Consider the following 25,009-nt stretch of genomic DNA (forward strand, 5'->3'; position numbering starts at 1 on the left):
AGAGTAACCCCTTTTTGCCCCAGCACCCCACAGCGATCAATTTGAATGGGGGGGGGGGAATAAACGGCCTGGGAGAAAATGGCAGCGTTTTCTGCACCCTGAAGTGGCCAGCATGCTTAAAATCCATTTGGGAGCATTTTAAGAATTTTTAAAGTAACCTGAGCTGAATCCAGAGCTGTAGAGATAGGTTGATGCAGAGGATCTGCTGATACGTCTCGACAGATCGACTGAGATGAAAATCTGGAGTCAATGGAGGCATATGGAGGCGTGGCCATAAAAAGTTACATCTCAGTCTCCAGGCAGATCCACTGTAACAACCAACCTCATCTCTGGCACACTCTGCAGTTCATTTGGAGAACAACAACTGGCAGCTGACCTGAACGTGTTTTACTGCAGGTTTGAAAGGAAACTACAGCCACCTATCTCCACAGCCCCCATCTCAGACACACCAACAACAGCCAAGCCTCCTACAACTGACCCCATCCCATTAGGTTCACAACCCCTAGTGATCACAGAAAAGGAAGTGCAGGGCCTATTTCACAGACAAAAGCCAGGAAAAGCTAAGGCCCAGAGAAGATAACTACTTGCTTAAAAGTCTGTGCTGACCAATTGGCCCCCATCTTCACCCATATCTTCAATAAATTGCTAGAGATGTGCTATGATGTGCTAGAGATGTGCTATGTTCCTTCTTCCTTCTTGCTTCAAACGCTCTACTATCATCCCAGTGATAGTGATAGAAGCCCACCATCAAGGAACTGAATGACTACAGACCAGTTGCTCTAACATCTGTAGTCATGAAAACCTTTGAAAGGCTAGTGCTGTCCCACTTGAAAACCATCACGGATCCACTGGTAGACCTCTTGCAATTTGCATACCGAGCAAATAGATCAAAGGATGATGCTGTTAATATGGCTCTGCACTACATCCTACAACATCTTGAGTCTCCAAAGATCTATGCAAGGGTCCTCTTTGTAGAGTTTAGCTCAGCATTCAACACCATCATTCCAGACACCCTTCTAACTAAGCTAAACCAGCTACAGGTACCTGAACAGATTTGTAAGTAGATCACAAGCTTTCTAACAAACAGGAAGCAGCAGGTGAAGCTAAGCAGGATCACATCAGATACCTGTACAATTAGCACAAGGGGCCCCCCAAGTCTGTATGCTCTCCCCGCTTCTCTTCTCTCTGTATACCAATGACTGCATCTCCAACGATCCATCTGTTAAACTACTGAAGTTTGCAGATGACACAACAGTGATCGGTCTGATTCAAGACATTGATGAATCCGCATACAGACAGGAGGTTGAACAACTAGCCTCATGGTGCGACTGGAATAACCTGGAACTGAACACACTCAAAACTATAGAAATGGTGGTAGACTTTAGGAGAAACCCTTCCATACTTCCACCTTTCACAATACTAGACAACACAGTATCAACAGTAGAAACCTTCAAATTTCTAGGTGCCACCATATCGCAAGATCTAAAATGGACAGCTAACATCAAAAACGTCATCAAAAAAGCACAACAAAGAATGTTCTTTCTGTGCCAACTCAGAAAGCTCAAACTGCCCAAGGAGCTATTGATCCAGTTCTACAGAGGAATTATTGAGTCTGTCATTTGCACCTCTATAACTGACATTTTTGGTTCTTCAACCCAACGAGACAGACAGACTTCAGAGGATAATTAGAACTGCAGAAAAAACAATTGCTACCAACCTGTCTTCCATTGAGGACCTGTATACTGCATGAATCAAAAAGAGGGCTGTGAAAATATTTACAGATCCCTCACATCCTGGATATAAACTGTTTCAACTCCTACCCTCAAAACGACTCTACAGAGCACTGCACACCAGAACAACTAGACACAAAAACAGTTTCTGCCCGAACACTATCACTCTGCTAAACAAATAATTCCCTCAACAGTCAAACTATTTACTAAATCTGCACTACTATTAATCTTCTCATCGCTCCCATCACCCATCTCCTTCCACTTATGACTGTATGACTGTAACTTTGCTGCTTGTATCCTTATGATACTGATATTGTTTCCTGATTGCTTAATTGTAGCCTATGACTATCATTAAGTGTTGTATCATTAAGTGTTAAATTTGTACCCTATGACTATCATTAAGTGTTGTACCTTACGATTCTTGACAAATTTATCTTTTCTTTTATGTATACTGAGAGCAAATGCACCAAGACAAATTCCTTGTGTGTCCAATCACACTTAGCCAATAAAAAATTCTGTGCTGTGCTGTGCTATGCTATTCTCGACTTAGAGCAAAGAAAAGGCTCTGGGGATGCTCTGCCAGCACTTGGCTTATTTCCACTCCTTGCTGAAGCCTGAAGGATCTCCAGGAGTGCTTCCAATGCAAACTGCAGGACATACACTGTGTCTCCAGGAAGCCATCATCCCCTCTGCTTTCTCCAGTTTATCGCCATCCCAAACAGCATCTCTTACATCACTAACCTTTACCAGGGGAACTACCACGTCTATCCTGTCTTGGTAAGTAATGGAGTATGCCACTTCACACTTCATTGTTCATTCGGCCATCTCTCTAGCTGGGCCGGGGAAGCTCCCTTTGATAAACAAGGCTCTGCCATCCTCCCATATTTGTAGCATACAACCTGGGCTGCATCCTTGCTCAGCACCTGGGCCAGCAACAGGGGGAAGAAGATGGCAACAGTCAGGTGGGTGCAGCAGGGGTAGGCACCAAAGAAAAGGACAGAGATTGGGGAGAGATAGGTGGAGGGAGCTGAAGCAGAGATGAGCGAGCACGGCAGAAGCAGCATGAGATCCTAACTTAATGACCGCAAATGGAACTACTGAAACTGCCATTGCTATGTGCTACTGTCACTTGATGTTTTGCCTAACAACCACTTCTTTCAGCAATGAAAATTCTGGTCCCAATTAGGGTTGTTAAACAAAGACAACATGTATAGTATTTTCCACTACAGGTAGACCTCAACTTGCAACCTCAATTGAGCACAGAATTATAGCCTGAGAAGGTGGTGGAGGTCTCTCCAACACAAGTTGCCTGCCCGGGCCTCCACCACCCTGGGGCACCCTTTGCATAGATTCCCGCTCCTGTGGGTACAACATCCTTGGCTCTCCTCCCCATGATGCCTCACTCCATTTTTTTTCCAATAAGCAGCCAATCCATCAAATGCCTTTCTTTAATACAAAGGCCTTTCATGCCCTCCAAAGAAGTGGGTGCCATTTAGAAGTTTGCTTCTGGGAAAAAGTGGCTTCTGTATACAAAGGCCACATGCCAGATCAGCCACTTCTTTCCAAACGGTGATGTTCTGCCTTTCAAAAAAGAAGTGGCTAATCCACCCCACAGCTTTCCTATGTAGAGGATGCACAGGGAGGGGGGGGGAGTTGGTATCACACGGTTTCTGTATAGAAAGGTTGCTTCTCTTTGGGAAAGATAATCTTTGGAAAAGATAAATGGAGCAAGGCATGCCCCTCTGAACAGCGACGTTAGTCTATAGAACAAAACAAAACAAACAGGAAGAGAAGAATAAAGCAGGAACATTTCATTTAGGTTTGTCAGAATATTGATTGTGGAAGCCGACACCCATCCTATCTGATTTGATTCTTCTAGGATGAGTTGTAACCATCCAACAAAGAGAGAAGATTCCTAAAGGATTTCCTTCAGTCAAAACTGGATTGCGGAAAAGGCATATAAGATAAAAGCTGCATCCAGTTTTGGTCACCATATTAGAAAAAAGATGTTGAGATTTTGGAAAAAGTTCAGAGAAGAGCAACTAAGATGATTAAGGGCCTGGAGACTAAAACATATGAAGAATGGTTGCAAGATTTGGCTTTGGCTATTCTAGAGAAAAGAAGGACTATGAGGGGGACATGATAGCAGTATTTAACTATTTGAAGAGAAGACGCCACAAAGAGGAGGGGGTTCAATTTATTTTCCAAAGCAGAAGGCAAGACAAGAAACATTGGATGGAAACTAATCAAAGAGAAAAGCAATCTGGAATTAAGGAGAAACTTCCTAACAGTGAGGATAATTAATCAGTAGAACAGCTTGCCTTCAGAAGTTGTGGGTGTTTCATCACTGGAGGTTTTTAAGAAGAGACTGGACAGTCACTTGCCTGAAATGGTATAGGACCGTGATGGCGAACCTATGGCACACGTGCCACAGGTGGCACGTGGAGCCCTCTCTGCAGGCATGCGAGCCATTACCCAGCTCAGCTCCACTGCGCATGCACGCAGGCTTCCTGCCAGCCAGCTGATTTTCGGGTCTGCCTGCAAGCAGGAGACACATGCTGGGACCTATCTTTCTCCTCACTTTCTGCTGCCTGTGCCTGCCCAGATCTCTGGAGATTCCCCACCCAGCACTGTTTTGGAAGGTGAGGCTTTCCCCCACCTTCCAGCCATTTTGGGAGCCAAAGGCTTCCCCCCCCAGCCGTTTTGGAGGCTTCCCCCCCATAGCCGTTTTGGGATGCAAAGGCTTCCCCCACCCCAGCTGTTTTGGGGGACAAAGGCTTCCCCCCCTCCCAGCCGTTTTGGAGGCTTCCCCCCAGCCATTTTGGGAGGCAAAGGCTTCCCCCCCACACACAGCCATTTTGGAGGCTTCCCCTCCCCAGCCATTTTGGGAGGCAAAAACTTCCTTCCCCCAGCTGTTTTGGAGGCTTTCCCCCAGCTGTTTTGGAGGCTTCCTCCTCTCCCCAGCCATCTTGGAGGATTCCCCCCCACAGCTGTTTTGGGAGGCAAAGGCTTTCTCCCCACAGCCGTTTTGAGGCTTCATAGCTGTTTTGGGAAGCAAAGTCTTCCCCCAGCTGTCTTGAGGCTTCCCCACCCCAGCCATTTTGGGAGCCAAAAGCTTCCCTCCCAGCCATTTTGAGGCTTCCCCACACACAGCCATTTTGAGGCTTCCTCCCAGCCATTTTGGGAGGCAAAACTTCCTTCCCCAGCTGTTTTGGAGGCTTCCCCAGCTGTTTTGGAGGCTTCCTCCTCTCCCCAGCCATCTTGGAGGATTCCCCACAGCTGTTTTGGGAGGCAAAGGCTTTCTCCCCACAGCCGTTTTGAGGCTTCCCCATAGCTGTTTTGGGAAGCAAAGTCTTCCCCCAGCTGTCTTGGAGGCTTCCCCACCCCAGCCATTTTGGGAGCCAAAAGCTTCCCTCCCAGCCATTTTGGAGGCTTCCCCACAGCTGTTTTGGGAGGCAAAGGCTTCCCCCCCTCCCAGATGTTTTGGAGGCTCCTCCCCAGCTATTTTGGAGTCTCTCCCCCCAGCCATCTTGGAGGATTCCTTCCCCACATCCGTTTTGGGAGGCAAAGGCTTCCCCACCCCCACAGCCGTTTTTAAGGCTTCCCCCCCCATGCTCTTTTGGAATGTGAGGTCACGTGCGCATGCGCAGGGGGGGAGGGTCGTCGTGCGCACATGCAAGGATTACATGCATATGCAGGGGGCGGGGCACGTCAGAGTGGCATTTCATTATGGGTGTGGGCACATGCAAGCGTGCAATAGTGTACGCGCGCACGCTTTTGGCACTCAAGGTATAGGATATCTTGCTTGAGCAGAGGACTGGATTAGAAGACCTACAAGCCTCTTCCAGCTCTATTCTGATAAGGATGAATACTTTTGAACTGTGGTACTGGAGGTGACTATTATACATCCCATGGGCTACAAAAATAATAAACAAGTCCTAGACCGAACCTCAACAAAAATATCATTTGAAGCCAAGTTTGCCAGAGACTCATATTTTGGTCATGTCATAAGAGCTGACTCACTCAAAAACTCAATCATGCTGGGAGTATCAGTGGAAAAAGGGTAAGGGACGGGGTGAAATTCAAAATTCTCTCTACTGGTTCTGTGGGCATGGCTTGGTGTGTGTGGCTTTGTTGGGGGTCATGTGACTGGGTGGGCATGGCCAGCTCGACATCACTCACATCGAGGGGCACCTCACCTGGCCCCTCCCTTCCCAGCCATTCCTTGTCGTGAATGGCAGGAAAATGGGGAGGGGAATTTTCCTGCCTACCATCCTTCCCTCAATCTGTGCTCCCCTTTCTTGAAAATGGCTCCATTCTGAGCCTTCAGCATTGCAATTCTTGAATAAGCTGAAGGTTCGGAATGGAGCCTTTTTTGCAAAAGGCAGGACAATGGGGCATTTTCCTGCCTGTCATCCATTCCTCAAGCTCAGCACAGACTGAGGGAAGGATGATAGGCAGGAAAATCCCCCTCTCCATTTTCCTGCCATTCAGAAAAAAGTTCCATTCCGAACCTTCAACGTTGCAATCCTGGGATACACTGAAGGCTCGGAATGCCTCTGCTTCAGCGCAGAATGACTTTTGCCCATCTCTTTCTGGGTGCAGGGCTTCTGTCTGTTGGGCCACTTCCCGAAGCTGGCAGCTCTGCAGCGAGCCACTTTGCTTTTTTCCTCTTTTTCCTCATGGGAGGCTTGCATGGTGGCACCTGCAGAAGGTGGAAGCAGAGGCATGAGGGAGGCAGAGGTGATCCCAATGCACCAGCCTAGTGGTGAAATCTAAATTTCTTTCCTACCGGTTCTGTGGGTGTGGCTTGGTGGGGTGATGTGACTGGGTGGGCGTGGCTATGTAAACATTTGACTGGGGGCTCAAAAGACAGAACAATGTCCCGCTGGAGCAGGATTGGACTAGATGACCTCCAGGTCCCTTCCAGCCCTGGATTATCCTCTGTGGCTGCATCTAATGCCAGGTTTGCAGTCCTTCCTTCCTCTTCTTTTTCTTTCTTTCCTTCCTTCCTTTCTTCCCTCCCTCCTTTCTTCTCTTTCTTTCTCTCTCTCTTTCAAAACCACCCACCCCCATTGTTAGCCTAGCAGGCTTCAGGGAAGCCTGCTGGGAGCAAAAACGGACTCCACCCCCACCACCCCTGTAAAAAAAAAGGTTCCGACGATCGTATGCCACAGCTGTGATCCTTGGAGCCTTTTTTTTACCTTTTAAAAGTATTTTTTTACTACTGGCTCGGGCGAATAGGTAGTAAAAAAATGCTTTAAAAAGGTTTTTTTTTAAAAAGACTCCAATGATCGCATAGCACAGTTGTGATTGTCAGAGCCTTTTTTTTTAAAAGAATTTTAACTATCAGTTCCAGCATGTACCCCTGCACGCGCAGAAGGTATAAAATACATTACTTTACATTACTTCCTGGTTAAAATATATATCTACATATGACAGGAAGCAGAAATACCTCACAGCAGCTCCTCGAGAGTCAGGGAATACATCTCAAACTAATCCTGCCATGACTGCAGACATGACCCTTATAATATCTTCCCTTTTTCATTAATACAACTATCACATTTTAAAACATTACAAAACCCCACTAACCCTATAAGTATTACATATATACATTAAAACGATATAAAATACTTATTACTAAAACTACAAACATTACAAACACCGTGAAACATATGAAGTTCTGATGCAAGCAACAGTAACATCTTCCCTTCATATTAACACAACTATCACATATTGAAACATTACAAAACATTGTGAAACATACGAAGTTCTGATGCAAGCAACTGTACATCTTCCCTTCATATTAACACAACTATCACATGTTAAAACATTATAAAACGTTGTGAAACTTGCAAAGTTCTGATGCAAGCAACTGTTATCATCTTCCTTTTTCATATTAACATAATATAATCACATAATAAAACATTATAAAACATTGCAAAAGAGTTCAAATTGTAAAAGGGAACAAAATCAACACTTTGTACAAACTGAGTCTGTTAGATTGAAAAAAAGAAGAATATAACACTTCCTACAAGTTGAGTCTGTCTGGTGGTCGCGAACATCTGCCACTGTAAGTGATGACTGGCCCTCTGGCCCGACTGGCTCTCTTTGCACTATGGGCTTCTCCAACCTGACTGGAACTGCTGGGCTCTTCTCGTCGACTACTGGAGGCACTCGACTCCTATCAGGTATACCCACTTGCTCCGAGCTCTCATCAACATTAATCTGAGGCCATCCCTGTTCATTCCTCATTGTCCATGGGTAAGTGCAGCGTGGTAATACCAGATATATCTGGCCTGTCCACAGGATATGTAAAATCTGTCCACTTAGCTATACGCAAGTCTTCCTGATTGTGATGATACAAAGTTCCTTCAACGTCCACTAAATAGAAACGTGGAGCCACTTGTTGTAAACAACTACCCATTTTCTAGTGACCTGTTCGATCTCCAGGCAACGGTCTCATCCGAATCCGTTCCCCAATCTTCAATTCTGGCAAATCTCTAGCTGAGTTGTCATATCTTGCCTTGACTGCTTGTCTTTTCAGCTGTAACTTTTCTGGAACCTCTTGTATCACCGAGGGCTCAAGCAGCCTGTCAGCCACTGGCAGTGATGTCTTTAGTCTCCTTGCCATCAGTCTCTGTGCCGACTACTGTCCATGCCCTCAGATGGGGTATTTCTCCAAGGTAGAATGGCTTTCCATGGATCTTTACCTTCACTGTGAGCTTTCCTACAGCTGATTCAGCTTTGCCGTTAGCTTGCAGATGGTGCGGTGGTCACATGCTCGAACTCCCATTCCGTGGCAAATTTCCTAAATTGTAAGCTTGTAAACTGAGGACCATTATCTGAGATCACTTTATCTGGTTGACCATAATGTGCAGAATGAGTCTTGCATCTCTTAATGGTAGTCTCAGCCAAACAGTCTGTAAAGAGTTTGATTTCCCAAGTCAGATTAATGATCAACTAATATTAGATACTCTTTTTCTGCATCCATGCTAACAATTTGCCAAGGACGTGATGGTATCTCATGTGACATCATGGTTTCTCTGTTGTGAATACGCATATTCGTTGCAGGTAGAACAATTGCTAATGAAGTGCTTGATTTCGCCTTGCATGTTGGGCCAGTAAAGCGTGTCACAGGCTTGTCTATACAATGCCTCTCCGCCAATATGGCTCAAGTGTATATGCAACAGCATCTCTGCTCTCATTGACCTAGGCACTATGAGTCTTGGGCCCTTATACAAGATCCCGTTTTGTACGGCAATCTCATCTCTGAAAGACCAATATTCCCTTACTATTGCCGGAACTGCCTCCTTCTCATCCGGCCACCCACTCATAACGCTAGTCTTCAGTGCCTGTAAAACTACATCAGTATCTGTGTGCTACCTAAAATGACATAAGCTAGTCTGCTTGGTTAACTTTGGCGAAGAGTTTGTTCCTGTTGCAACCAGCAGACCGTCTGATGCTCATGTTCTCCTCCAAGTGTCATCTGATCTAACGTAGCCCTGCTCAGGGTATCACTAATATACATTTCACATCCTGGTTTGTAGACAACATGAAGGTTGTAATTCTGCAAACTAAGCATCATGCTCTGCAGCTATTTGGGAGCACACAAAAGGGCTTTCTTAAATATGGCTATTAGTGGCTTGTGATCAGTTTCGGTTGTGATTGTATCCCAGCCATAAAGATAATGATGAAAACGCTGGCAGGCAAGTACAATACTTAAGAATCCCTTTTCAATTTGGGCATAATTCAACTCGGAAGAAGAGAGCACTCTGGACGTGTATGCAATCAGCTGACCTTCTTGCATTAGGCAACATTCTAGGCCATTTTTGCTTGAGTCACTTTGGATGGTAACAGTCTTTGTAAAATCATAATATTTTAACACTGGAGCAATAGTGACCAAGCATTTTATCTCCTGTACTGCCTGCTCATGCTTGGGAAGTCAATGCCAAATTGCATCTTTGTTCAGAAGGTGTCTTAATGGCTGACACACCTTCGATAGGTGAGGCAGAAATTTTGCTAAATAGGTAACAAATCTGAGAAATCTCTGCACTGATTTAACATCAGTAGGCGGTGGCATCTCCACAATGGCTCTAATTTTATTTGGATCAGCTTTTAAACCTTGTGAAGACAAAATATGCCCATGGAAGTGGACTTCGTGCACCTTAAATTACAGCTTCTTTACACTGAGCCATAACCTCACCTGCCTACACCGATCTAATAGTGCTATTAGCTTCTCATCATGATCATGTTCAGCTTCTTTGTCTGTTTCAGCGTAATTTAGCTGTCCGGCAGCTTATAAATCTCTCCCTCGGGCAAAGAGGGAGAGATGAGCATTCAAGCTGAAGTTGAGCCACCCAGAGAAGCCCCAGAAAAGTTTCTGGGGGCTTGAGGGGAGTGCTCCTTCCAAAGCCTGAAAGAAGCTCCAGACTCCGAGGGCATCTGCCTTCTGGCAAGAAAAAACGTAGCGTCCAATCTCCGGGGCAGAAATTGATTTGTGATGGATTGTAACGCGGACAGAGCAGAAACTGGAGTTCTAGCATTTGTTTGTAAGAAGACTGCAAGCCCCTAATAGACTGCAAGCCCCAAGCATTTGTTGCAAAGATAGGAGAGAAGAAAGCAAATGGCGTGTTGTGGAATGCGAGCAAATGGCGATTTGTGTATTGGAAACGAAAGTTAAGGAAATGCTTATTAACAGCTAGTGTGGAATTAGGAGATATACAAGAAGATACTGACTAAATGGAAGAAATAAGAATTTTATGATTTATATTTTTTCTTTTTCTTTGGGATTATAGTCGATTTAGAAGAAAAGTTTTTTGAATCTTTCCCTTTTAACCCCTTTTTGTCCTCTGTTACTGGGTAGATTATATATTTTAAAAAATGGCTTTTAAGCAAATAGTACCAAAAGCCACTAAAAACTTTGAAATTTCTTTAGCTCAGATACGAAAATTAAAAGAAGAAATCAAAGAGGAATTAAGAAATTTTTTACAGGAGTTTCTGGAGACTCGTTTTTCAGAAATAGATCAAAAATTTGATGAAATAGAGAGAGATGTTAGATTTTAAGGAAGTGGTGGAAGAGCAGAAGAGGGAAATGAAAATGGTAAAGGATATTATGATCTTGTATTCAGATGGAGGATAGTTTGGCAGAAGTTAATAAAGTTAATTTAGAGTTGCAAAGGAAAATAGAGGAAATTCAAAAGAATCAAAACAATTGGAACTTAGATAATAAGATGGAAGATATACAGGCAAAGATAGATAGGGCAGATGAAGAAAGAGTAATATTACAATATAGATTAATGGAATATGCTATAAGGGTGAGGGGGTTGAGGGAAAGTAGGAAGGAAAATTTAAGAGATTTTTACGCAAGCTTTTGCTCAGATAAAGGGTGTGGAGCCAGAAGATTTTGAAATTAATATTGAAAGAATTTATCAAGTTAATTCTTGGTGGGCAAGACAAAAAGTACCGAGGGATGTGGTTATTTATTTTACAACTAAAAAGGTTAGGTATGAAATTTTGCAAGCCTTTTATAAAAATAAATTTCAAATATTGGGACAAGATATAAAAATGATGAAGGAAATTCCTCCTAAAATGTTAAGAAAGAGAAGAGAATTTGCTTTTTTAGTGGATGAGTTTAAGAAACATCAGATATATTTAAGATGGGAAGTTCCAATGGGTTTGTCAGTGAATTTTAGAGGTAGAAAGTATTTTTTTAATACAGTTATGAAAGCAAGACATTTCTATATTAATGTTTTAAAGAGTGGGAATCTTTTGTTGTTAGATGCTAAGTTAACTGGTTTGGAGATGATGGAAAATAAAATAGGAGAGGGGAGGAATATTTAAGATGTGAATATGATGATTATGGTTAATTTTTAGAATTGATTTGTTTAGGATATAAATTATAGGTTTTGTTATTTGTTATTTGTAAGGTATAAACCTATGAGATGATACTATTTAATTGTGAAGGATGGAAAGTAAAATTTATGAATTTAGATAATGTTGTGGGTTACCGTATATACTCGAGTATAAGCCGAGTTTTTCAGCACGTTTTTTGTGCTGAAAAACGTCCTCTTATACTCGATATATCTGACTTTCTCTCGAGTTTTTTTTTCTTTTTCACATTATACGGATGGCGCAAACTTGGCGGGCTTTTGCATTAGCGGGAAGCCCTGCGGTGCAGTGAGAGGCGGGCGGGGAGCCGCCAGCCTTCTCGGCTGAGGGAGGGAGGGTTTCCCCGACCGGTAGCTGCCTCATTTCCCACCCTCGGCTTATACTCGAGTCCCCAGTTTACCCCAGTTTTTTGGGGTAAAATTGGGGACCTCGGCTTATACTCGGATCGGCTTATATTCGAGTATATACGGTAATTGTTAAATGTTAATTGTTTACTGTTATATTGTGGATGTAACTTAAATGATTATTCATTTTAATTGATACGTTTATAGACAGTAAAAAGTTATTAAGTTAAGTTGGAAATATTGTATCTGAGAGACTTTATTTGTAATGATATTTGACTGATGGAGTAATATTGGAAGATCGGACATTAAATGTTATGACAATTGAAGAAATATATAAGTGATAAAAATTTGAGCTCGAGAAGATGGACTGTAATTTAAGAAATGGATTTATGAAATTTGAAGGAATATACAAGTGGAAAAAATTTGAATTTGAGAAGATGGACTAATTTTAAAAATGGACTATAAGAAGAAGCAATATGTGAAGGGAAGATTGTATTGGTATTGTTCCTTTTCTTTTTTCTTTTTTCTTATTCTTTCTTATCTCTTTATTTTTATTGTGAGGGGATTTAAAGTTTTAAAGAGGGGTGGGAGTTTATGTATATTTTGTATACTTTAGCTTGTGATTGTTGGTCATAATACCCAGTATTTGCTCTGGGAAGTCCGGGGGGGAGGGGCAAGGGGGGAGAGGGGGGGGAAATGATACATGGATTATTAATGTACAGTAATGATTGAAGATATGAAATTAAAATTTGAAATGATATTGGGGCTGCCCGACTGCCATTTCAGAAAGAAAGGGAGAGAGGAGTAGAAGGAGGGAAGAAAGTAGGTAGGAAAGAGTTGAGAAGGAGGAGGGGAATAAGAAGGTTAGAGAGGGTGGAAGAAGGGAGAAGTGGAGAAGGAGGAGAGGAAGTAGTAAAGTGAAGGAGATGAAGGAGGGGAAAGTAGTAGAGGGTAGAGGGAGGTTGTGAAGAAAGGAAAGTGGCAGTCAGACAGGCCCGAATCAGCAATAAATAAAAATTAATGATTAATGATAGATAACAAATTGTACATAAATATGATGTTGGAAAATGGAAATAAAAATTTATATATATATATATATATATATATATATATATACAGCTGCGATCACACATTGCTCCCAGAAGCATGAAGCTGAAGCCTGAAGATGACGAATGAGACTTCGTCGAAACGTCGCCAAGACACTTCCAATTTTACACGGGAGAAAACCCGAACAACCAAAGACATATATATATATATATATATATATATATATATATATAAAAGAAAACTCAGACTTCAATGGATAATTAGAACTACAGAACAATTGGTTACAATTTCTTTCATTGAGGACCCATATACTGCATGAGCCAGAAAGAGGGCTGTGAAAATATTTAGACCCCACACATCCTGGACATAAACTCTTTCAACTTCTACCCTCAAAACGACACTACACGGCACTGAACATCAGAACAACTAGACACAAGGACAGTCCCTCCCCCCATGCCATCACTCTGCTAAACAAGTTCCCACAACACTGTCAAACTATCTAGAAAAGCAGTATTACCATCTTTATTCTCATCTTCCCTATTACCTATCTCGTAACTTTAACTGTTGCTTGTATCTTATGATTTATATTGTTTATTTAGTATCCTAGAATGATTTATGTTGATTGCTTATTTACTATCCATGACTATCACTAAGTGCTGTATCTAATGTTTTATCATGAATGTATTTCTGACTATGATAATCACTATTGTATGTATACTGAGAGCTTATGCACTGGAGACAAATTCCTTGCATGTCTAATCACACTTGGCCTATAAAAAAATTCTAATTTTCCTTTATTTTTTAAATATTTTTTACTATAACTTGTGATGCCTCATTATTAGTTGCCTAGGGTTTCATGGAGAGCATGGCCCACATATTGGACACACCTGGACTAGATGAATGTCAATAAACCAAAAGCTAATCCGACAAGAGAGAAATGGCAGTTTCCCATCTTTCTTTTCTAGGGAAAGTGGTAGAAAACGTTGTTGCTTGGCAGCTTCAGAGGATCCTTGATGAAACCAATTGTGTAGATTTCTTCCAGTCAGGTTTCAGGCCCAGTTATAGGGGAGAAACAACATTGGTTGCACTTGATGATCTCTGGTGAGCATGGGATGGGGGTATTGCAATCATTCTTGTTCCCCTTGACTTTTCAGCAGCCTTCAATATCATCAACCATGGTATCCTTCTGGGCACTTATGGGGTTTGAGGCTGGGCAGAACAGTGTTGTACTGATTTGACTCCTTTCTCCAAGGTCAGTTCCAATCAGTGTTGATAGGGAATGAAAGATCCAGCCCATGGTTGCTCTTTTGTGGCATGCCACAGGATTTGGTACTCTTTTTTAACATCTACATGAAGCTGCTTGATGAAATCATCTGCCACCAGGGGATGAAGTATCTAATGATGCTAATGATACTCAATTTTTTATCTCCAACCCTGGTGATCCAAGCAATGTAGCTACCCTCTCATGGTGCCAGGGGAATGCGAGGGGGACAACAGGTTTCAACTTAATCTGGGCAAACAAATGGCTTTGGGTGCATTGAGCTTCAAGATCTGGGACTCTTTAACATCTTTAGTTCTGAATGGGGTTGCGTTGGGGGTTATCCTGGAGTCACAACTCTTGCTCAAAGAGCAGGTGGTAGTCATGGCTAGGAGAGGCTTGGCACAACTTCATGTTGTGCATCAGTTGCACCATTCCTGGATTGGGAATCCCTGCACTCAGTCATTCAAGCCCTGGTCATCTTACTTTTGGACTACTGCAATGCACTCTTCATTGTGCTATTCTTGAACAGCTTTGGAAACTATAATCGATACAGAGTGCAGTTGCACAGGCAATTCTGGAGGGCCCTAGAGTGGTCTATGTTACACCAGTGTTCTGCAAGCTGCACTGGGTGCCAGTTGGATTCCGGGTACAGTTCAAGGTGTTTGTTATCTCCTTGAAAGCCTAACATGGCATGGGTCCAGGCTATTTGAGAAGGGTCTATGACAATTCACCACAGCCAACCCACTTGCCACAGCCAACTTGCCACGGCCAATTCACTGTGGTACAACTCGCCATACCCAACTCACTGCAGGACAACTCGCTGCCAGACAAGAGTTACACTAATATCAAAGAAATAGTGGAATTTCTTCTACTCCACTATTTCTTCCACTCAGCGAAGAAGGTTGGCACCACCTTCTTCGCTGAGTGCCTAATTAAGGCGCTCCGTACTGAACATCGTAAAAGCCAGGAAAAAGCCGGCTTTAATTTCCCTCCCTGGATGAAAGGGAGAGATAAGAGCAGCGGGGGAGTGGTAGATCTCCCCAGGGGCTTTGTTTTTTCTTAAGCAGAGCCCTGAGGATCGAGTCCCATAAATAACCCTGCCAAGCTCCGATCTTCAGTGCGCTCCTGCAAAAGCAGGAAAAGAAGAAAGTGTCCATCTCTGCTAATTGTCTTTTCTTTGTGGATTTCTATAAGCAGACAGAATAAGCACGAGTGAACAACTACTGGATTGCAAGTATTTTTGATTTCCTGACTTCTATCCTTTTAAAAAGAGAAATGTTTTTTCTTTGTTTTAACTGACTGATGGCGCCTGAAAGGAAGTGAAAGGAAGATGGCGCCTGAAAGGAAGTGAAAGTGAAGAATGGAATTGTAAACAAGCTGTGTAACCAAGAAGCTAAGAAATGTTACATGTGGATTGTAATGAAGTGAGCTCTCCTATACTTAAAGGGGAAAAGAGAAGTTTCTAGACTTATATTTTGTGAATTTTAAAAACTGAAATGGCTACTAAACCACCTAAGACTGGGGGTAGAAGGGGTTCTAAACCAGCTTTGGAAGATTTGACTAAAGAGCAAGGGAAAGTGTTTGAAGAAAGGTTTAAGGAGATGATGGACAATAATGAGAAAATAAGAGAAGAAATAAAAGAGAATAATAAAAAAATAAGAGAAGATATTTTGATGGCTTTCCAAGGTTTGGCAAAAAGACTGGAGGTGGTGGAGGAGGAGGTGCAAGAAATTGCTCAGTCAAATAGAAAATAGAATGGGGGGAATGCAAATCAAATTGGACAAAAATGAAGATCAAGTGGTGGTGATGCAGTATAGAATGATGGAAGGAGCTCTGAGAATTAGGGGCTTGCATGAGGAGAAAGGGAAAGATCTAAAAAAAAATTTATCAGAAGCTCTGGCTGAACTTATTGAACTTGATCCACAAGAGGTTGCTTATCAAATTGACAAAATTTATAGAGTTAATTCCTGGATTGCCAGGCAGAAGAAACTTCCTAGGGACATTGTGGTTTATTTTTTGAAAAGAACAGTGAGAAATCAAATTTTGCAAGTTGCATTTCAGAAAAATTTGAAAATAGGAGAACAGGAGCTGAAGGTTTTGAAAGAGATTCCTCCCAAGATGTTAAGGGATAGAAAGGACTTTACATTTTTTACACAAGAACTTAAGAAATACCAGATTCAATTTAGATGGGAGGTTCCAGTTGGTTTGACAGTGTATTATCAAGGAAGGAGATATCGTATTGATACAGTGCTTAAGGCCAAAGATTTTCTTTCTACCGTGCTGAAACTTGAAATAGAAATAATAGAAAAAAGAATTCAAGACACTCAAATGGGTGTGGAAGCTGAGGTGATCCCAGTGATATTACCATCTGTGGAACAACCACAAGAACAAAGACTGACGAGGGGAGCCCTTAAGCGTAAAGAAAAGGAGCAACAAACCCAAGGTAAAGTTCAAAATTCTGCTACAGAAGTGGTGGGAGGAGCACAACCAAAGATACGGTAGGACGATCTTCAGCTGATCGCTCAAAAGCTTCAGCAGACCAGTAATGGCAAATAAAATCTTGACCTGGAACGTCAATGGTTTGAATTCAGCTCAGAAGAGAAGAAAAATATTTCATTATTTGAAACAATTTAGAAATGATGTGATTTGCTTACAAGAAACGCATACTAAACTATCAGATCAAAAGTACTTAATAAACTCAAAGTTAGGTAACAAAATGTTGCCTCAGCTTTGGACAAAAAACATGTCATAGTGGTTTATTTGAGAAAAGATATACCAGCCAACTTAATGGAGGCAGATATTCACGGAAGATATATTGCTATTGAACTTACAATAGAAACAAAAAAGACCCTTTTGTTTGGTATATATGCACCCAATCAGCAACAAGAAAAATTTTATAGAATGTTGTATGATAAGTTGATTCTATGGGATTATAAATCGTGTATTATATTGGGAGATTGGAATGGAGTAATAGATACATGAAAGGACAAGATAATTTTTTCTAAGAAGATACCTGCACATGCAAAGCTGCCTAAATCCTTTTTTGACATGATAGAAGATTTTGAGTTGAGAGATGTATGGAGACTGCGGAATTTGGAGGAAAGAGACTATACCTTTGTCTCTGATAGGCATCAATCCTTCTCACGTATTAATTTTATTTTAATTTCTAATGATTTGCTTTTTAGGGTGAAGAAAACTAAGATATTTCCAAGATATTTGTCTGATCATAGTCCTGTTTGGATGGAATTGCAATATGGAAAAGAAGGTAGAAGAACATGGAGATTAAATGAAAATTTGTTTAGATATCAGGATAATGTAAATCAATGTAAAAAGCAGATGAAAGAATTTTTTGATTATAATTTGAATAACGAAACATCAATAGAAATGGTTTGGGATGCCAGTAAAGCTTTTATGAGAGGTGTATTAATATATATTAATAATAGACAGAGAAATAAGCAACAAAGACAGCGTAGGTATCTAGAAGAGGAAATTTATAAGAAACAACAATTATTAATACATAACCCGCATGATCAAAAACTTAAAGATGCAATAAAGTTATTACAGAGTCAATTTAATATGATAATGGCTGATCAGGTGGCAACAAATATACAATATGCCAAACATAATACTTTTTGTAATGCAAATAGACTTGGTAGGTGGTTAGCATACACCTTAAGGAAAAAACAAAAACAACGTACTATAGAAAAAATAGAATATAAAGGCAAAGAGAGATATCAACAGGATAAAATTAAAAAGCTTTTTAGAATATTATACAAATTTATATCTTAAAGATAATATATTGAATAGGGATATTGATAATTATTTGAAGGAATATAAGGTTAAAATTTAACTTTAGAACAAACGGATGAACTGAACGCCTATAACCTCTGAAGAAATTATTTTGGTAATTAAACAATTAAAATGGGAAAACTCCTGGTACGGATGGGCTTACAGTTAGTTATTATAGGAATTTACAGGATGAGATGTTAGGTCCACTTAAGGAATTATTTAATCAGATACAATTAGGAGAATTCCCCTCATGGAGAACCTCTTTTATTTCATTGATACCAAAAGAGGAACAGGATTGTTCTAAACCTGGGAATTATAGGCCAATCTCACTTTTAAATAATGATTATAAGATTTTTGTTAAAATAATAGCTAATAGATTAATGTTGATTTTGCAGCGAAGAATTCATAATGATCAATCTATATTTATAAAAGGGAGACAGATGAGGAATAATGTTAGGCAGATTGTTAATTTACTGGAGTATTTAGAAAAGAAAATTTTATTCCAGCAGCATTTATTTTTCTTGATGCAGAGAAAGCTTTTGATCGATTGCATTGGGATTTTTTATTTAAACTAATAGAAAAGATGCAATTTGGAGATGGTTTTAAGAATAATTAGGGCAATTTATGGAGAGCAAACAGCACAGATTATAATTAATGGTAGCTTAACAGAACCTTTTAAGATTGCGAAAGGAACAAGACAGGGATGTCCTTTATCACCATTATTGTTTATTTTAACTCTAGAACCATTATTGGATAAAATACGAGAAGTAAAGGAGATAGAGGGAATTAAAGTTAGACAACATGAATATAAGCTGAGAGCTTTTGCAGATGACCTGGTGATTACTTTAACAAACCCTATAAATTCTAGTATATCTTTGTTGGAAATAATTGATCAATATGGGAAGGTTTCAGGGTTTAAGGTAAATCAGAAAAAGACAAAAGTGATAATAAAAAATATGGCCAGACAACAGAAAAAAAACTAGAGGAAATAACAGGATTTGAAATTGTAAAGAAGGTTAAATATTTAGGGGTCTATATTACATCATCAAATGTGAAATTGTATAAGAATAATTATGAGGTTTTATGGCAAAAAGTTCAAAAGGAGTTGATTGTTTGGAAAAAATTGCAATTATCTTTGCTGGGGAGAATAGCTGCTATTAAAATGAATGTTTTACCTAGATTTTTATTCCTCTTTCAGATGATACCAATAATGAAGAAAGATAAGAATCTTGAGGAATGGCAGATGGGAATTAACAAATTTATATGGGAAGGTAAAAAAGCTAGGGTTAAAATGAAAATAATTCAAGATTCTCAGGAAAGGGGAGGTTTAAAAATGTCCAATTTTAAATTATACTATGAAGCAGCTGCTCTCTCTGCAATAAGTGATTGGTTTAATTTAACGGAGGAAAGAATTTTGAATATAGAAGGTTATGACTTGCTATATGGATGGCATGCATATTTAATTTATGACAAAAAAGTGGATAAGGCCTTTAAAAATCATGTGTTAAGAACTGCTCTTCTGCGTGTTTGGAAAAAATACTCTTATAAACTAAATTATAAGGTTCCTATGTGGGCAAGTCCTAGACATACAATAGAGAATATAAATATAGAACAGAATCAGGAAATGATTACATATAAAGATCTTTTGTATACTGAAAGAGGGAATTTGCAATTAAAATCTTTGCATGTACTAAAAGAAGAAGGGAAAAATTATACTTGGTTTCAATATGGGCAACTACGTACTAGATGGAAGGAAGATCAGAAAATTGGTATAAAGCAGAACGAGGGAAATTTGGTAAAGCAAATTAGAAATCAGTCTCAGGAGCATATAAAGAGATTGTATAATGTGTTACTTGAAATAGATTCTGAAAGGGACTTGGTAAAGGACTGTATGATAAAGTGGGCACAAAATTTTCAGGAGCCAATATTATTGGAAACTTGGGAAAAAATTTGGGTTAGAAATGTTAAATTCATGAGCACAGAATTTGAGAGAAAATTTTATAAAATGTTGTATAGATGGCATTTAGATCCTAAGAAATTATCGTGTATGTATCCAGATATGCAAGCAAAATGTTGGAGATGTAATTGTGATGACGCTACATATTTTCACATTTGGTGGACTTGTAAGGATATAAAGGCCTTTTGGATAAAAATTTGGTGGATTTTACAAAATGTTTTGAAAAGAAGATAAAGTTCCTGCCGCAATTTTTCTGTTGGGAATTATTATGGACTGTACAGTAATTGAGACTAAATTGATTTTAAATCTAATAACAGCAAGATTACTAATAGGACAATACTGGAAGAAAAAAGAAGTACCTACAATAGAAGAATGGATATTGAAAGTTGCCAATTTGGCTGAGATGGCAAAAATATCAGCCTTTTGAAAGACAATACAAGAAAGATACTTAAAGGAATGGAAAAATGGATTGACTATATTCAATGTAGATATCAGACTAAGAGTTAGCAGACTGTTTTTGAATGATTATGATGTATTATTTTTGATTGTTTTCGGGGGAAGTTAGGAACTGATGATTGTAGGGGTATAATTAAGTTGGGACGAAATTTTTTTAGCATATGTTTGTTTTATTTTTAACTGTACCCTGTGCTCGTTCTGGGAAGTCGGGGGAGGGGTTGTGAAGGAGGGGAGGGGGGGGGAATTTTCTGTAAAACTTTTTGAATTAAAAAAAAAAAAAAGAAATAGTGGAATAGAATCCTTAAAGAAAGGATGGAAAAAGAGAGACAGAATGAAATGTAAATTGCAAAAATTAAAATATTTTTATTTATTTTATTATTATTATTATTATTATTATTATTTATTTGATTTTTATACCTCCCGATTTTTATTCTCCCGAAGGACTCAGGGCGGTGTACAGGCAAGATAAAACCAACAATACAATATACAGGTTAAAATGCAGTTTAAAAAACTTATTTAAATTAGCCTGAAAATTAAAATTTGCCATAAACTAAAAAACCCCGTTTAAAAATTAATAGAATTTAACATTAAAAAATTCCAATTTAAGCCAGCCCCGCGCAGATAAAGAGATGTGTCTTCAGTTCGCGACGGAATGTCCAAAGGTCAGGTATTTGGCGTAAACCCGGGGGAAGCTCGTTCCAGAGTGTGGGAGCCCCCACAGAGAAGGCCCTTCCCCTGGGGGCCACCAGCCGGCATTGTTTGGCGGACGGCACCCTGAGAAGTCCCTCTCTATGGGAGCATACGGGTCGGTGGGAGGCATGTGGTAACAGCAGGCGGTCCCGTATTTTAAATAATTACCAGTAAACAGAATTGTTAAATTGTCCCGCAGCAAGTTGCCCCACAGCAAGTTGGCAATGGCAAATTGTCCCACTCCAATCTGAGAACCATCTCACCCCCATGCTGGCAGAAGGGGCAAGTTATGGGCCCCATCAGTCAAGGAATTTTGGCTAGCAGGAGAGCCTTTTCTGACGTAACTCTTTGGAATATCTTGTCTCCCAGGTGAGATCCACTCCCACTCTTCTGATTTTCCTTAAGGGCCTTAAATCAGCCTCTGCCAGTAGACATTGGACCCAAATAGGGGTGTATCATACTGGAGGTGGTTGACAGATTTAGAATCGTCCCCACCTTCTCCCCTACACACCCCACTCCCTTCCTCTCCATCTTTTTAATTGTAATTTTTACATTATTAGAAATATTTATTCTTCACTCTTGATGTTGTAAGCTGCCCAGAGGCACCTAAAACAAGATGGACAGCAAAGAAATCTAATAAAGAAAGAAAGAAAGAATAACAGAGCTCAACCAGTAAGCAAAAATTTATCAACTTAAGACTGTTCTGAAATGCTTTATAATAATTTGCTAATTTGACAAGATACTACCAGACTGTTTTTGATTGTTGAGATACCAGCTATAATTATTTCTGTGCCAAAGATAAACTGGCAACACTCATATTTTCTTGTTGTTTGCTGCAAAACATTGAACATTGAATCTTCAAAGATAATTAAGAAACCTGAATTAGTTCAAAATACAACTACAGTGCTATTGAAACTTGATCATAACACAATAGGTTTTCAAACTTATAAATTATCAGCAAACCAAAATAAATTATTTTAAAGTTTATACAACTTGCCTCTGCGAAACACATTAGTGCAGAATTCTTGTTGCTGGGTATCCTTACGATTTATATTGACTGTTTCCTAATATGATTTGATTGTTTATTTGTTCCCTATGATTATCATTAAGTGTTGTACCATATGATTCTTGACGAATGTATCTTTTTTTTATGTATACTGAGAGCGTATTCACCAAATTCCTTGTGTATGCAATCACACTTGGCCAATAAAGAATTCTATTCTATTCTATTCTTTTTCTGGGAAAAAGGAGCTACAGTATCAACAGTTTGAGTACTAATTGTGCTCAAAAAAGCAACAGGTAGCCCGGAACAAAAACTAAGCTTCTAAAAATTAGCTAATTTAACTTTAAAATCTTTTAGTAACAACCTTTGGAGAGCTCTAGGAATCATATTAGAGTTTTGGAAGCCTATATATTGCCCTGGGTTTCAGATTGCAACTCAGTAATAAAGTGATGTTAGCGTATTCTTTCCTAGGACTTTATACACGACGCAGTGACAATACTAGTTCACCCTTTAATGCTTTTGTTTTAAAAATGTATGCATTCTATTTTTTCTTTTGTCTCTCTTCCCCCCACACCTGAACCCTGGAAAACCCCTAACCCTGGAAAAAAAGAGCAAACTTTCAAGCACAACTCTGAACAGCTATAGGGACTGTGCTCTCTGCTCATGTCAATGTAAAGTTAACAATTTCAAAACTATTGCAAAATTAGCCCATGTATTCTGGCAGACATTAAAAGTCATTCCTGCAAGCTAATGGCTATAACTTTGGAGAACCTTTTCTTAAGGCAACTGTATGCATAATAAAGGCACTGAACCTCTTTAATATCAGAAATTATGTTGCTAGAAGCAGGGGAAGAAATTTTGAAAGAAATAACATAATTCCCCCATGCTTTCTGAATCAATCTTCAACTGCTTGCATATCCATTCTCCTTAAAAGGTTGAATATCTTTGTCAATTGGTTCTGACACAATTTGCAGTTTACGTTTTCAATGAACTAATGTTTCTTTCTCCAAGAGAAAAAAATTAGAACTTGTTTTAATTAGGACAAATCCTAAGGAAAGAATGGGTAACAGAATAAGAGTTGGAAAGGACCTTGGAAGTCTTCTAGCCCAACCCACTGCTCAAGCAGGGACCTCCAGTGATGAAGCACCCACAACTTCTGAAGACAAATTGTTCCACTAATTAATTGTTCTCACTGTCAGAAAATTTCTCCTTCGTTCTAAATCGGATATCTAGATACTAGAGGCAAGTTATGTTTTAATTTTTATTTTTAGTCAGATTCATTTCTTGATACCTTTTATCTGCCATTTACCTATCCCCAATAAAATCTTGAATTTCTGAGTGAAATAAATGTAGATTTTGGAAGTTTGTTAGCAGCTCCGGAGTTATCTACCTTGCCTTTTGATGCTTTTAATCAGTAAGAATTCAAATGAACCTTATTCTACAAAAGAAGTCGGTCAGACGCTTTTCAGCAGTTAACCAGAAAGCGACAGACTTCTCTAGGTTCCAGAAAGAATTTTTAATAGATGGTAGGAGTAGGCAGGAAGGTAGAGAAGGACCAGGTAGGGTGCTGAAGCCTTCATTCTGCGAAAAGTACTGCAAGTATTGTTACAAGAATGCCCTACAGAGATTGTGCAGGTAAAATATTAACGCGGGAAACACGTGTTTCAAGTGCAGCTATCAAAGGAACCAGACACGAGCGGAGCAAGACAGAATAAACAATTGACCCGAGATACCGCTACTCATTGTGTGAACAATCAAGAGACCGGTGAGAAAAACAGACCACGAACAAGAAGCTCACTAACAAAAAATGGTCCGAAACTGCATGGGGCGAAAGGAGGGGCGGGAACCACAATGGCTGCAGGAGGAAAAGTGACCTGCAGATGTGGTCCTGGGTCGGGCACCACTTCCTTACCTCTGGTTCCAGCTAGGCCTAGCGTCTACCCCGAAGGGGGCGCGCCAACGACCCAGAGCAGCCCTCCCAGCGACGGGGGGGGGTCGGGGCGGAGGCGGGATCCGGCGGCGGCAGCGAAGAAACCCAGGAAGGAGGGGAGGGGCCCAAAGGGCTGGCACCGCGCCCCCTCGGCAGATCGCCTTTCCCGAAGTCAAAGCCGCTTTCCGATATAAACCGACCACTCCGCCGAGTGTTTAATTTCCTAGCTCAGGCTTCCCCCTCCTTGTCTTCTCTTTTACCCACTTCCTGCCAAAGGGGGCGCCAAAAGGCGGTTCTTCCGGAGCACATGACTTGCCTTCGCCTTGAGCACTTGACTAGTGAGGTTTGCAGTTGCCATGGTGATGGGGAGCTGGCGCTCGAGGTCGATCATCTTTGGTATTGGGCGGCTCTTGATTTCGATTGCAGGCAACGCAGAAGTGAGTGAGCCGGTGCTGCTCTTCTCACTATGGTTAGGAGTTCAGGAGATACAGCTTAGAAGGATGCGTTTTTCTTGACTTGTTGAATTTCTGCGAATAAGGGTTCACGAGCCTCCAAGGAAGGGAGGCAGAAGGGAAGGGAGGTCCTATTAGACCACCGCTTCAAGGAAAAGCAGGAAGCACACGGGGGTTTGAACGAAGCTGTCAAAGTGGGGGCTGAAGGGAAATACTAAATTCATACAGATATAGGATTGAAAAGGACCTCGGAGGGCTTCTAGCCAGCATTACCTGAAATTGCAGGAAAATCATTCAGAAACTATAAATGAACAACATGGGATAGTTTGAATATAAAAGTACATGCACATTTACATCCCTACGTAAGACATTTGTGACACCAACACATGTCCTTGATCCATTTAAATAGTTAAAGGGGCATCTATTTTTTTTTTATATTAAGCCAGACTTCTGATAAAA

The 25,009-nt window shown here is 40.4% G+C and overlaps 1 protein-coding gene across 2 annotated transcripts in view; it reads right to left on the minus strand.

The window, feature by feature from the left end:
* The window catches only part of PHC1 (polyhomeotic homolog 1), a 274,243-nt gene extending 249,879 nt beyond the window's left edge, over window positions 1–24,364 (minus strand). Inside the window, exons 1-2 of one of the 2 annotated variants that reach the window (XM_058166765.1) lie at window positions 24,081–24,364; window positions 2,472–2,653 (exon numbers count right to left, since the gene is read on the minus strand). In XM_058166765.1, coding sequence (XP_058022748.1) covers window positions 2,472–2,540 — 69 coding nt within the window. In that variant the 5' untranslated portion in view covers window positions 2,541–2,653; window positions 24,081–24,364. The remainder of the gene's footprint in view (window positions 1–2,471; window positions 2,654–24,080) is intronic. The other variant, XM_058166767.1, reaches the window with a different exon arrangement.
* Between the last annotated feature and the right edge of the window lie 645 nt (window positions 24,365–25,009).

This window comes from Ahaetulla prasina, chromosome 2 (assembly GCF_028640845.1).
Source record: "Ahaetulla prasina isolate Xishuangbanna chromosome 2, ASM2864084v1, whole genome shotgun sequence".
Classification (NCBI taxonomy): Eukaryota; Metazoa; Chordata; class Lepidosauria; order Squamata; family Colubridae; genus Ahaetulla; species Ahaetulla prasina.